At 34.8% G+C, this 14508-nt stretch overlaps 1 protein-coding gene across 1 annotated transcript; it reads right to left on the bottom strand.

The window, feature by feature from the left end:
- Positions 1-3693: 3693 nt before the first annotated feature.
- LOC108979603 (U-box domain-containing protein 17) lies at positions 3694-6267 on the bottom strand. Its single transcript, XM_018950304.2, has one exon. The coding sequence runs from the start codon at positions 6022-6024 to the stop codon at positions 3865-3867; it is 2160 nt and encodes a 719-aa protein (XP_018805849.1). The 5' UTR covers positions 6025-6267; the 3' UTR covers positions 3694-3864.
- Positions 6268-14508: the final 8241 nt, after the last annotated feature.

The raw sequence follows: 14508 nt of genomic DNA, 5'->3' as shown, positions 1-14508 counted from the left end.
AGCAGTGGACAAGGATAAAAGTTGGTTATTATGTTAAATGCGGCCTCACACGTCAGAAGCATGGAATAAAGATCTTCCAAGGTGAGGGAGTCAGCACGATGACTGATCAAAGACACAAGGGAATCATACTCTGAACCTAGTCCAGCAAGTAAGTAAGTGATAATATCGTCACACTGTAGAGATTGGCCAACAATAGCCAATTCATCCATGAGACGTTTGATCGTCATGAAGTAATCAGTGGTAGATTGATTCCCTTTTCATAGAGTAGAGAGTTGAGAGCAAACATGTATTTCTTTGGCTCGAGATTGTGATGCAAAGGCAGAGATTAACGCCGACCAAACTGTAGCATATGTGTTGCAATGAGTAACCTGGGCTAGTACCTCCTCTGAGAGGGAAGAATTAATGCAGCTAAGGATAAGATTATCTTGGGTTTTCCAAAAATCATAGGCTGGGTTGGGGGTTGTGGAGCCATCAGAGCCAGGAATGGTTTTAGCAAACTGTTGGAGGATGCCATCAATATAACCAAAGACTTTCTGGCCTTTGAGGTAGGGTAACATGGTGGCTTTCCATGTTGGATAGTTGATACGTGTGAGTTTTGTAAGGTTGATGGAGGAAGATAGGTTGAAGGTGGGAAGGTTGGAGTTGGAAGCATTGGAATTTGAGGAGTTTGGGGAGGGAGACATTGTGGGAAGGATCCATTTTAGACGTAAGTCTTGTCGGCTCTATGATACCATTAGAGTTTAACAGAGGAAAGATTGCATAAGCAAAAATATATTTCGTTGATTATGAAGTGTATACAGTGTGTGCAATTTATAGAGAAGTTTTAGTAACTCTGTTCCTAACAACAGCTGTTTTGAAAATAAAAAATACTACAACGTAAACCAACAATCCGATACACGTAATATTAGTAACGTAAACCGATTCTGGTGGATCATTGAATACTTCAACCTTTATCTCCAATATTTATGATCTTGAGGATTGAAGGTTTAACCAAATTAGTATCCAACAGTCCTAAGGCTTTTGGATCAATGGTTGGGTCTTTAACAATTGGAATCAGAGAAGAGACTATGTCACAAGTTTAAGTTGCGGAATGGGCGATCTATAGGCTGGATTAAAATGTCTTGATACTATGTATGAACATGATGTTAAATCATTAAATATTGATAGATGAGTGAAGCCGTCAAAAGGGAAATGGCTACCACCGGGTCAGTATTGATAGAGTGGGCCGTAATGGATGTCGAATTCGGAAGCATAGTAGAATGTTATGATCTTGAGAATTAAAAGTTTAACCAAATTAGTATCCAATAGTCCTATGACTTTTAGATCAATAGTTGACTCCAAGAATAATGCAGCAAAAGGTAAGTAAAAGAAAATATTGAGTACAATTTCTCTCCGATCTCTCTTTGTTGACTTGCTCCAAACTGGTTGGCAAAGGCGGTGCTTTTGGTGCACTACACTCCAAGGAACGTGTACCAAATGGCAAAAGGGACAGCTTAGCAGAGTCGAAAAATCTAAGTTGGAACGCAAAGGGAAACTGCAGCAACTTTGAAGGCAACGCCAATGTGTTCAATGCGAAGAAAAACCGAGATGTCGACTTGTGACGAATGCTCTGTCTAGAATACATTTAAGGTTTGAATTGGATCGAGTCACAATTCACACCATCTATTTAATTAAAGAGATCAAATTTCAATTCTAGTATGCTAATTTTGTATTGGGTTTGCGCGTTGTGAATCAGAACCTTCAATTCTAATCTATTAATGTTGTAGGCCGAGGCATTCGAGTAAAAAGGAAGGAAGAGATGAAGTAGAATAAACAAAGAAACTAATATCTGAAATGAGAACAACAGATGCTTATTATCATCATTAGCAAAATATCATATCTCCCAATGCCAGATTCCACTATTGATATGTTCAACTACCACCATGATTCTAATCTTATGTTTCCAGCAACCAGTCCCCAATCAATTTTCAAGTAAATGGCCTACTTGTACGTCCACTCATTTTGGTCCAAGAAAGGCATGCCCCAACAATACCCATCAATTACAACAAGGTTGAATTCCCCCAACAATTAGACTCGAATGGCCGCCTGAAACCACCAAATTTCTTCAACACATGTTACAATCGGCCAATAACAAATTCTGGACTAGGGCAATTCAAGGTGCTCCAATCAATTTTCAGAAGAGTAATGCTACATACAATTGTGGAATGCGCAAACGCCGTATAGTCGTTTTGAAAAAGAGTGGGGTCCACTATTAAAAAATTAATTTCTTTTCATGAGGGTCCCATATTTATTCATTTTTTTCAAACCGACTGCACGGCGCTTGCACACTCACAACTGCAAGTATCATTTCTCTTCCCAGAAAAAGATAAGAGCATTTTATCTTGCCTCTCTTGCAAACTCGTGGAAAAGACCATATTAGTATCTTCTTCCTGAGCATAGTTATAATAATATATGAATAATTTTTCTCATCAGTTACTATTCAATATCCTACACCCTATAAAAAAAAAATGTCAGTTATGGAATATAGGGATAAATAGTGTCTGATATGTAGCAAAACTCATAACATATAATGTCTTGTTTCAAGCGAGTAGGATGTTACTACAGTCACACATAGTTAGGAAAGACCTCCAGTTGCCCTCTCGTACCCTTTTTGCTCGTAAAAATACATCCATTGATTATGGAGAAACCTCTCAAGAGAAGTCGAGTCACAGATAGCAGATGCAGCATCACTACGGTCATTTTGCAGTGACATGCTTGACAGATAGGAATCTATTAGCAAAAAATCATTGGATTTGCCTTGATCTAACTTATGGTCCAACCATACATCACGTATAGAGACAACCACTAGTTTGAACTCAGGAAAAATTTTCCATTGTTGAAGTATATTCTTGCCTCTCAGAATCTTTGTAAAGCAATTCATCAGAGCATAAAGGCAAAGATCCCTTATTCTTGTGATTTAACAACCGCAACCTTCAGAAACGGCATATTTTGACTCTTCAAATTTGTCATGTGCGGAAAAACACAGAATATGCATTCTGACATTACCAAAAGTGGGTATTGGTGATTTTAGGTGTAACATGCACTCAATACACACCTCTGTAGTTCTTTGATTCATCGCAAAAGATATTTGCTAAAGAAGAGTAAACAGTACCATAGTGCCAACAAATATCAGAGTCAGTCCTGCACCTAATGCGGCATAAACTTTGAACAGGGTGCAACAGTAACCCAAGAACAGCACCGAATCCACCATCACACTAGTTGCCACCATACCATAAATCATCTAAATCAAATTCCTTACCTTATATACTAGACAGCTCCAATTATGAGGTTAACAAAAAAAGAATGGATAGAGATTTTTTTTTTTTGTTGCAATTTGTTGGATATGCATCCTCGTTGCCATAGATTCTCAAAGACGGTATACATCCAATAATATCATTTGGTTCTCATACTCAATTCCAGCCATTGTAATTTTATAGGAATAAGGCACGAAATACTTCAATGCACGGCTATAACAAAAAAGTCACCAAGCAAGTACAGAAGGTTTGGCAAGAATCAATTCTTATGATTAAAAAATGACAAAAACAAAAAAAATAGGCAAGAGCAAACGAATTTGTGAGCAACTGTATCAATCTGATAATTTTGGGAACATTCTCTACTCTTGCTCGAAATCATTGGACAATACATGTATTCAACTTAGGCTAATTGCTCAACACCACTCATCATTATTTCATAACACATCAGATATGGTATTTATATAATTTTTTTCGTCATTGTAAAGTTCAATGAAAGAATTTGTGAATATTTCCAACAAAAATGGAACATATATAAGCCAGGGTAGACAACAATTTGAGGTGGATGTTACCACTACAAGACAGGCACTGAAATGGATACCGGCACTGAAACATCACCAGCAAAACTCGAATCCCGGTTTGTAGTTGAGTTGCCAGCAAATGCATATCCTACACCCAATCCACCAAAATGCAAGGATCTATTCTCACATCTCTGAAATACTCTAGCAAGTGAAGCTGCCTTTCTTCTTGCACGCTTTGTACCTGTAAATAACAGAGTCTGAAGTAAACCTGCCAACATTGGGGCCTTAAGTACCCTCTCAGTGGCAGCTGTTCCCCCACTGCGGCATAACTCGAGCAATGCTGCCACTGCATTCTCTTTTCCCCTAGGCGTCCCACAACGCATCATTGCTATCAATCCTGCCACCGCCATTTCCTCCTTCCCCACTGCTTCTGCCCCAAATGGCTGCCGAACAATCAAGGCCAACGCACCAGCTGCTTCCTCAGCAACCCCTTCATTTCCCAAAGCCCCTATTAGTGCTGCTACTGCCCCTGCCTCTATCATTCTCAAACAATTTTCTGTGTGGGTTGACAAGTTAAATAAAGCAGTCACAGCATCCTTCTTTCCTCTAGGAGTCCCTTCTCTCAACAGCCCTGCCAGGGCTTCCACTGCACCTTCCTCATCTGCTATTCTCTTCTTATATTCATGAACTGCAGAGAGACTGAACAAGGTTGCTGCAGCATTTTCCCTTGCCTCTGTTGTGTGCCCAAATCTCAAAACTTCAACAATAGACTCCAAACACCCTTCCTCATCCATTATTCTGCTCTTGTTCTTCTCATATATTGATAGATTAAGCATTGCGGTCACAGAGTTCTCCTGTGCTACAGGGTTTGGAGAAGAAAGTAGCTTCCGGAGATGGGGAACAGCGCCAGCTTCTGCGATGAAAGCACGGTTTTCCTTCCCTGTTTTAGCCAACAAACGTATCTCACGAGCAGCAACAGTCTTTGCACCCTGCAAACCATTTGCTAATTGCTGAATGAGAAGTGCTGCTGTGGCTCTAGTGGCTTCAAGTGCAGCCCGGGTTGGGGAAGCAGCAGCAGCAAAGTTTTCACCAGAGCCATCTGTGCTCTCAGGAAGGTCATAAGGAACTCCATGGGCAGTGCACCACTGCATGATCAAATTCCTCAAAGCCCGATTGGGCACAAGCCGGTTATGTACAAGCATTTGCCCTGTCTTTGGACAATTACAATGACCTTCTTCCATCCACCTTGCTATCGAACAGCGATCATATGTCTGTCCCGTGGAAATTATCACCGGGTCTCGCATCATATCCAACGATATTGGGCAACAAAAGTCCTTGGGGACCTTTGTAAACGTCTCGGCAATCTCCTGCATGATCAACCCCTTTCTCGGCCTCTTCACAGTCCCAGCAATTCCCAATCCCATCTCATCCTCCTCAAATCCAAATAACAGAAACCTACAAAACCGCGTAATTGCGACAAACCCATTAAGCACAGATACCGTAGGTTCCACATCCCCCTCATGATTCACAATCTGCTCCTCCAAGAACTCGATCTCAACCCTACAACTCTTTGCATCCTTAATCCTCAATCTATCAACAAAGAACGACCTCAATTCCTCCGAATTCGGAACCTTCCCGTTCTGAAACTCATCAAGGAAAGCAAAAAATTGAATTCTAAGCAGCTCGTCGTTCTTATCGATGAACAACTTAGCTCGCCGAGCTTGTCTCTTCATAAGCTCAACCTGTTCCCTAATATCCTCGCTCAATTTTAAGTCTTTCAGAGGGAATACATCCAAAAGGGTCGAGATTTCTTGGTTCAGATCATGAAAATGGCCCGAAATGGAATGGGTTTGAAGCAAGAGCCATAACTTACTGGATTGGGCGCAGTGATCGAGGAGTATCTTGGACCGGTAGAGCAGCAGATAGAGCTCCTTGAAGCAGAGCACCGCCGTGGAAGGCATGGTAGAAGCAGAGGACGAGTCCTTGAGATAGTCCAGGAGCAAGAGAAAGACCTGAATTTTGCGGATGAGGGAGCGGGAGTTTTTGCGCTGGAAGAAGAAGGACTTGGGCGAGAAATTGGAGACGAGCCCGTCCGAGACCGATGCTAGGGTTTGCACCAAAGCGACGTCGGATAGGTCAACCGGAGCCAAGAACGCGTCCATAGACGGCGATCTCCGCCTCCTCAGCGACGAGAAAATCGCCGCCGTCGCCATTAAACGGAGCAACCTCTTGTTTTCCGCACAAAGCGATCGAGGATAAGAAGAAGGATAACAAAAAAATTAAAAAAAAATCCTGAAATCCGAGATCTGAGAAAACCGATTTTCCCTGAACCCAACAAGTGTTCGACGAAAAGCCAAAAACTAGAAAACGAAAAACAAAAATACTATGAAACAGTCTTACAGCCTGTGGCTGTGGTTGTTGTTGTTGTAGTTGCTGAGGTTGAATCTTTTGAGGTTGGGGGGAGGAGAGAGGACTTTTTAATATTGTTTGGATTCCGCGTTTTTTTTTTTCTTTTTCTTTTTCTTTTTCTTTTTTTCGAGAGATGGAAAAAAATATATATATTCAATTCCAAAGGGTTTTAATTTAATTTTTAATTTTGTTGTTTTTAATAATGTTTTTTTGGGGGATTAGATTAGTTTTCTAGTTGGAGGAATTTTCGTACGGTTACGCATGGGTCAGGGGTAGGGCTTGCAAAGAAGGTCAGAGCGTAAAAGCTGTCTCTGGATTTTTTAGGATAAGTATGACTATGAATAGGTCGGTCTTCCCTTTGTGCTCTGCCCACATAATTTTCACACCCACTTAGTCAAATGAACCTAATGATTATGTTTTCTTTCTTTTCTTTTTTCAAATTACCTTTTTTCAAATATATCATAATTTACAAATTGATTAAACTGTCTCCATATATGCTTATGAAAAATTCTTTAATTTTTTTAATAATATTATTTTTTATGTCAATTTTTAGACGATATTAAATGTTAAATAAATATTGTATTTTTTTTTTTTTGTATTTCTCACTATTAAGTGAATCAAAATATCATGATATTTTTGGAAAATATGGGTCTTTCTAGATATAAAAATACTCTTAACTCATTTAATCATTACAATTTTATCAAATTCACATATAAAATATAATAAATAATTTAATTTTTTTTCAAAGTCTAAAATAATAATAATATAGATAGTGAGATAAGATAGTTTTAGATGAGTTGAATAAAATATTATTAGAATATTAAGAAAAGTTTTTTTTTTACTTTAAATTTCAGATATTAAATTCTAGAATTTTTGCCATTTTTAATAATTAACACATTATCACGATAATTATGTAAGCAAAATTTTAAATATATATTATATTTTCTTAAATTATTTATGGAAAAAAAAGTCAAACTCAAAATGGAAACGAATGTAATAAAAAGGATGTGCTATTAGTCCCCCTTTTACGTTTTACTTTTACCAACAAACCAAATTAAAGTGAAAAATAAAATAAAATAAAATAAAAGGTAAGGAGCATAATAGGATTTTGCGTCGAAGAGTTGACCAAATGAAAGAGGGTTGGTCCCACTCATCTTTTTAGGCACCGTATTAGATGGTTTCTTTGCCTTTTTTTTTTTTTTTAATTATTATTTTATCTTTTATGGGTGTGACTTAAAATGGGTCCTATCTGCCTAATTTTCCAATTTGACTAAGTAACTCCCCCAAAAATTAAATAAAACATTTAGGACGAAGTGTCACTGTCTTGTTAGAAGAAAGTTCTGGAAGGCCCACTTATTATGATCTCACAACTTCAAAAGTTTCACTTCAAATTTTCAGAATTTGTTTTTTCCTTTCTTAAGTTTGAAGGACAGATGGTTTTTTTTTGGATTGTTTTATTTTAATTTGTGAATTTATTTTTATATAATTTTTTTTGAATAAATTTATATATATATTACTTGCTTGGATTATCATTCTTTCGAAATGTAGAAATTATCATTACGTTTGGATAGTGAGATAAGATAAAATGAGATGATTTTAAATAAATTGAATAAAATATTATTAGAATAATATTTTTTAATATTATTATTATTATTTTAAGATTTGAAAAAGTTGAATTGTTTATTATATTTTATATAAAAATTTAAGAAAGTTGTAATGATGAAATGAGATTGATTGAAAGTGTTTCATTTAACAATATTTTATGAACAAATTCGAATTCACTCGAATAATAAATAAGAGAATAATGTTCTATTAATTGACATAGGCACACCGGGATATTTCCTAAAGAAAAATTTAATTGTAAGAGATTTTGCACACAAATACGCATACTCATTTAATATGATTTGTTAAAAAATAAATTTTATTAAAAATAATATTAATTTAAATTTAAAATATAAATACAACAATATTAATATGCAGATTGATACATTATACATGACAAAACTCATTTCCTAATAAGAAAGCTATGCACGCCCATATCACTGCCACTGGTAAGACTCCTTAAACGGAAGGTATCACCCAATGGTTGGTACCAGACCCTGAAACTTGGAACAAGCTGTTGTTGTTTCTAAAACTTTGCCTTAACTTCTACACAAAGCCATATTGTGCAAATTACATTACCCCAAGAAAAGGATTGGATGTTCGATCTTCTAGTTTAGGGTGAGTTTGGATAGACAGTTCAAATGAGATAAGATGAATAGTAGTGAGATTTTTTAAGTTAAGATAAGATTAGATAGTTTATAAAAAAATTCTGTTTGGATAGTGAGATGAGATGAGATAGTTTTGACTTTATGGGATTTGATAAAAGGTGGGTCCCACTGTGCACTGTTCATGTTAGTTTTTACTGTTCACACACTATTCATATCAGTTTGGCACTGTTCATGTCAGTTTTTCACTGTTCACACACTATTCATATCAGTTTGGCACTGTTTACTCAATGTTCACATCAATTTTATACTATTTATTTAAGTTGACGTTTTCAAAACTTAAAAGATGAAATATTGTGTTTGAATAGCTAAAACTACTGTATAGTACAACTCTAGATAAATTTTTTTCATCTGAGCTGTTTATCCAAACCCACCTAAGTAAAAAAAGTGCTATAATTACAAAAAAATATCACAAAAGTAAACTTCACAAATTGATATAATTTCTTATGATATATAAAGGGTTATAACCACAAAAAAATTTTACAAAAGTAAATCATAAACTAACAAGACTTCACATGTTAAATATATTTTATAATAAAAATATATTTATAATCTAACGTACCACATTAAATTATGAAAAAATTGTAATGATTAGATAAGATGAGATGAGATATTTTTTAAAAATAAACTAAGTCTTAGTAATTTTAAAAATATTTATAAATTCATTTAAAAATATTTATTTAATAAAAAAATAAAAAAATAAAAGAATTTTTTATCCACATGCATCGTTTCCCTTTTTTAAACGGAAGGGGAGAGGAGGGAGAGCTACGTACGGCAAAGGGAAAGGCTGGCAGAACAGTAAAATCAGGGAGGCATCCACCTGTCTTTTCCCCCTATCGCCTGGTGCTTGTAGAAGCACGTCTCTGGTACATCCATGACCACTGATGTGATTTTGTCCGTCACGATCACGCCACGCAGGGTTCAGTCAACGCGTAACGTGCCTTGAATGGAAGAGTCAAAGAAAAAGACAGCCCCTCGTCAAAAAACTGCCACCGTGATACTGATATCTGCTATTTTCCAACCGAAATACTATTTTAATAAAAACTATAATGATTTTTTTAAATCATTATTTTAATAAAAACTTAATAACAGTTAAAATATAATGATTTTTGCTTTAATTTTTTTTAGTTTTGAGAAAGTATTTTATTTTATTTTATTATTATTATTATATTTTTTTAATTTTTACATAAAATATAATAAATAATTTAATTTTTTAAAATTTTAAAATAATAATAATATCAAAAAATTATATTCTAACAATATTTTATTTAATTTTTAATTTTCATCTTAATTAATTCGATCTAAATTTATTATCCAAACCATACTTTAGACCAGAGGGGCGAGCTCGTGCTTGTTTTCAATGAGAATTTAGATTAATTTATTTTAAATAAAGCTTTAAAACAATTAATATATATTTAAAAATAATAATATTTATAAATTTAAAATACCTAAGTTTTGTCCATATTTTTTAAATAAAATAAATTTAAAATTCACATAAAAAATTAATTTTTTTTAATAATAGATTTTATTTTATTTTAATCACATTTCAAATACATAAAATTTACACATCTTCAAATTATATCTATCAGCTTAAAAATATAATCTCTAGATGACTGCCCAATAAGAAAAGAAAAATATATTTCATATATTTGATATAAAAGCTGATGACAGATAATGTATATCCTACAAATTTGCCAGTCCTCAAATCTAATTAAAATAGACATCCAAGTCAAGATCGGTGCAGACTGCAGCGTGGCCGGTTTGAATTTTGAATCTGAATGTTCTCAAACCCTGAATATATTTAATTTAAACTTCTTTTTTATAAGTAGATTGCCGACTAATTCTAAAGAAACCCGTGTTTTACTTGGAGAAGTGTTCTACGTGTTGCTGCAGGCCAGATGCATGCATGCATGGTTCCAACTTCCTTTCTATGTCGATCAGCTTCAAATACCAATTGCAAAGTTCCACGTGTATTGTGTCTATCATATTACTAGTTTTTATTTTTATTTTTTGTTAATAGAGTAATATTATATAGAATGTATAAATGTCGTGCAGACGCTTTGAAAAAGAGTAGAGTCTACTCATAAAAAATTAATTTCTTTTCATGTAGATCTCATATTTATTTATTTTTTTAAAAAAAAATTATACGACATTTACACACTCACGACTATAAATATATTTTCTTACCTAATTTTTCAAGAAATAAGAAAATCTAATGACTATATTTGTAATTTTATCTAACACACAAAATAGCATAAAGAAAATCAAAACAATTTAGTTCTTTATTTTAAGTGGGGTGAGAAAGTAAAAGTATTAAAATCTATTTGGCTATTCCATTCCATTAATGCAGGTCCAAATCACCATGGATGGACCATTTTTAATTAAACGGTTTTGTTTGATTAAAAAACATTATTTTCTTTACATAAAAATCTGAATATAGCTCTACTAGGCAATTAATTATAAATTCTTACAAAAATGATGCTTTGTTGCTTTGTGCTTTTATGTGATTTGATGTAATTTTTTAATGTTTTGTGTTGTTTATTACAACTTGATTTGATGTAATTTGATATCGTTGATTTTATGCAATTTGACGTATTTGAATGTTTTGAAAATTTTGAATGTACTTTGATTGTATAGTTTGTTGATTTAAAAAAATTATAAAAAGGAAAATCTAGCTAAATGGATAGATTTCAATAAACATTAGACAAATAGCTAATAATAATTATTATTATGTAGAGAATTATGACTAATCTAATATAGGGTTGATTTTAAATAGATTAGTGAAATAAAAAAAATAGTATGCTTAATAAAAAAAAAAAATTGACTAAATCAATGCTTGTGCTTTTAGGAGTATTGTCCGCCCAAATTAGCCTACCACCTTTTTTTAATTGTTTATTATTATTTTTTTTCTTTTTTTTTGTACTTTTCTAAATCTAACATGGACTTTAGTTGGATTATTGATTGGTGTGGTAGTATCACATCGATTGTCATGAGTTTTTATGGATTTTGTAGTTAAATACAAAGTCTAGTGGAAGGGAATATTTCCCCCCTCATTGGGTCGGGCCTATGTTCTCGGTACTTCAAACCTGGGGCTTGAGCGTACAAAGTCCGGCCCACAATCATGGGGAGAAGGCCCAGACCAAAATAAGTTCCGGCACTTTCTCGCCCAGATAACATGCAACAGGCTACACCGCATTAAATGTGCCGACGTAGAGTGCAAATATGAAATTTTGACGAATGATCCTGTTACTGACAAAGTACTGCTACATTAAATACAGTAGTATGACAATCTGAGCAGACAATACCCCAACGTGAGGGGTATAAATAGCATAAAGCTAGTAAGAGAAAAGGTGAGTAACCATGATCAAACTATTTCCTTCGGACGAGATTATTTTATGACTTTAGCATTTGAGGTGTCGCAAACATACCAGACCACCCCTTTTTATTCTTTTGCAGACGCTAAATGTTGTTCAAAGCTAGTGGTTATAAAACACGCCTTAATATTTAGCATTTTTTTTTATTAATTACAAAGTAAATGGAATCGAGGTTCTAATTCATATAATTTTAATTTCTGAAAGCATGCTAAATCATCAATCTTTCTTAGACTAAATTGAGAAGAAAATTAGACTTTAATTACTGAAATAATAATGAAGAACTCCTTATTCATAAAATTACAATAATGGGACTATTATAGTACAATGTAATACATTAATTAGGTACATTCTGAATTTCAATTAAGTTTACATGCATGCATGCCCAATGCACACACATAACACACTAGAACAACATAGGTGAGGCATGTGCACGGCTCCCCAAATCTGAGACGATGAGTACTATAATTCCCACTTGGTGCTCGTTAAGGTGGTAGATACTTTTGCTCGCCCACAGGCAACCACTTGGCTATCTGTGGTGATCGCCCGAGGCGAGCACTTTGGTTCTCAGCAGTCTTGGGCCGGGTGGTGAGCATTGTTTCTTTCCATGGTGCTTGCCTGAGTATCCCATAGATTTGCTTGTGTGTATGCTTGTTTTGGGGTGAGGACTTTTGCTCTTCTTGGAGAGTAAAGTGCTCACCCCCGAAGAGTAAAACTGGTCACCACCAAATGAGCGCTTGGAAAAGCAAAATCAAATGCCACCAAGTGAACATTGCGAGACCAAAAGAGCAAGCACAAAGAAGAGAAGTAGCTCGCAACCAAGCAAGCAAAAGTGCTCACCTCTCAAGCGAGGATCACATAGCAAAATTGCTTGCGGGGACATGAGGAAATTCATTTTGCTCACAAGCAAGTTCACCAGGGGGGAGGAGGGGGACGAGCACTTTTGCTTAGTGTGTGCTTGCATGGGTGGCGAGCAACGTGAAGAAACATGAATAGCCTTAAGCAAGCACCGTTGAGAGCAAAAGTACATATGCTTCCGAAGAACATTGAACATGGACTTTTCCATTTATAGCATAGGATGGAATTCACAAGGTTTCTTCATCACCTCTAATTCCCAAAGGACCTTGTGTAGAAGATATCTACAATACATCAAAAGTTGGGTGGCAAGCAATGTTGCTCGTTTGGGGCATGAGCATTCTTGCTCTTCCTGATATTTGTAGGGGCAACCACTGTTTCTTTTTGTGTTGCTTGCTTTGGGGCAAGAATTGTTGCTCATTGTCTAGGGGCGATAATTGTTGCTCCCTTTTGGTGCTCAACCGGGGCGAGCACTTTTTTGTTTAGGGTTGTTCGCTTGGGGCAAAAACTTTTACTCACAGTGCTCACCTGAGTGGCAACAACTTGTGCTTCCCACTAGGGAAAGTGGCAAAGAGAAAAAGTGCTCGCCAAGTAGGCGAGCGCCAAAGAGCAAAAGTGTTATCTATGGTGCTCACCCGAGTGGTGACGACTCTTGCTCGCAGTGCTCACTTGGTAAACAATATTAAATGTGACTTCATATTTAATATTAAATATAGTAAGTTTATTGAACGTTGACATATTTCGGAAGTCTCATCTATTTTGCTCTTCATAGTGTTTGCATGGAGGCAAACACTGTTGCACCTTGTAGATGCCACATGGGTGGCGAGTAACGTGAAGGAATGTGAATGGCCTTAGGCAAGCATTGCAAAAGAGCATCTAACATGCACAAGTAGGGGTGTAACGGGTTTGATTCTGGACAAAATTTAGAACCGAACCGGTATGCACCGGTTTTGCATTTTCAAAAACCAATTACGTACCGGTTACCCTCTTAAATCAGTACTTTCGGTTTTACCAGTTTCAGTTCTGTTTTTCGATTTTAATAAAATGTAAATTTGTAAAAAAAGAAAAAACTGTTTAAAAAAACTGTTTAAAAAAAATTGTTTTATAGTTTTATTCCAAAATCTATTACTATTACAAAAATCTACTTTACTAAAAAAAATCTGTTTTACTAAAAAAGTCTGTTTTATTAAAAACTAGTAATTGACACTATTCTGAATAAGATATATAAATTATATATGCAGTAACACTACTGTCATCTTTGTTGTATGGCTTGAATTCAAATGGTTGGCCAGGGAAGACAAATGAGCATAAATCCAACAGCTGCTTAATTGTCTCCCTGTGTACGTAAGTAAGATGAAAAATACTACTTAAAGTAATTAGAAAATGATATATATATATTTGATAAAAGAACATACCTAATTTTAAGTGAAGAACTAAAATCTTCTTTACTAGAATTTTTATTTTTAAATTAATTTATGATAAAAAGTTATTAATGTATATATATTATATTTAAAGCATATGATCAATTAAATTTTTATGTTTAAGATTAAACTTTTATTTTATAAATTATAATAACATTATTTTATATATAATTATAATTTATATTATTATATATAAAAATTATACATAATATAAAAAATATTATATATAATATTAAAAAAATAATTTAAAATATATATTATATGGAACCGGTCCGGGTCTAAAAAGCCTAGAATCGGAACTTGACTGGTTCCGGCCGGTTTTATCGTTACAGAAACCGGTTCCGAACCAGACCGGTTTCATCTGTTCGGGCCGG

Source organism: Juglans regia, chromosome 4, assembly GCF_001411555.2.
Source record: "Juglans regia cultivar Chandler chromosome 4, Walnut 2.0, whole genome shotgun sequence".
Classification (NCBI taxonomy): domain Eukaryota; kingdom Viridiplantae; phylum Streptophyta; class Magnoliopsida; order Fagales; family Juglandaceae; genus Juglans; species Juglans regia.
This window is presented reverse-complemented; position numbering and strand designations above follow the sequence as displayed.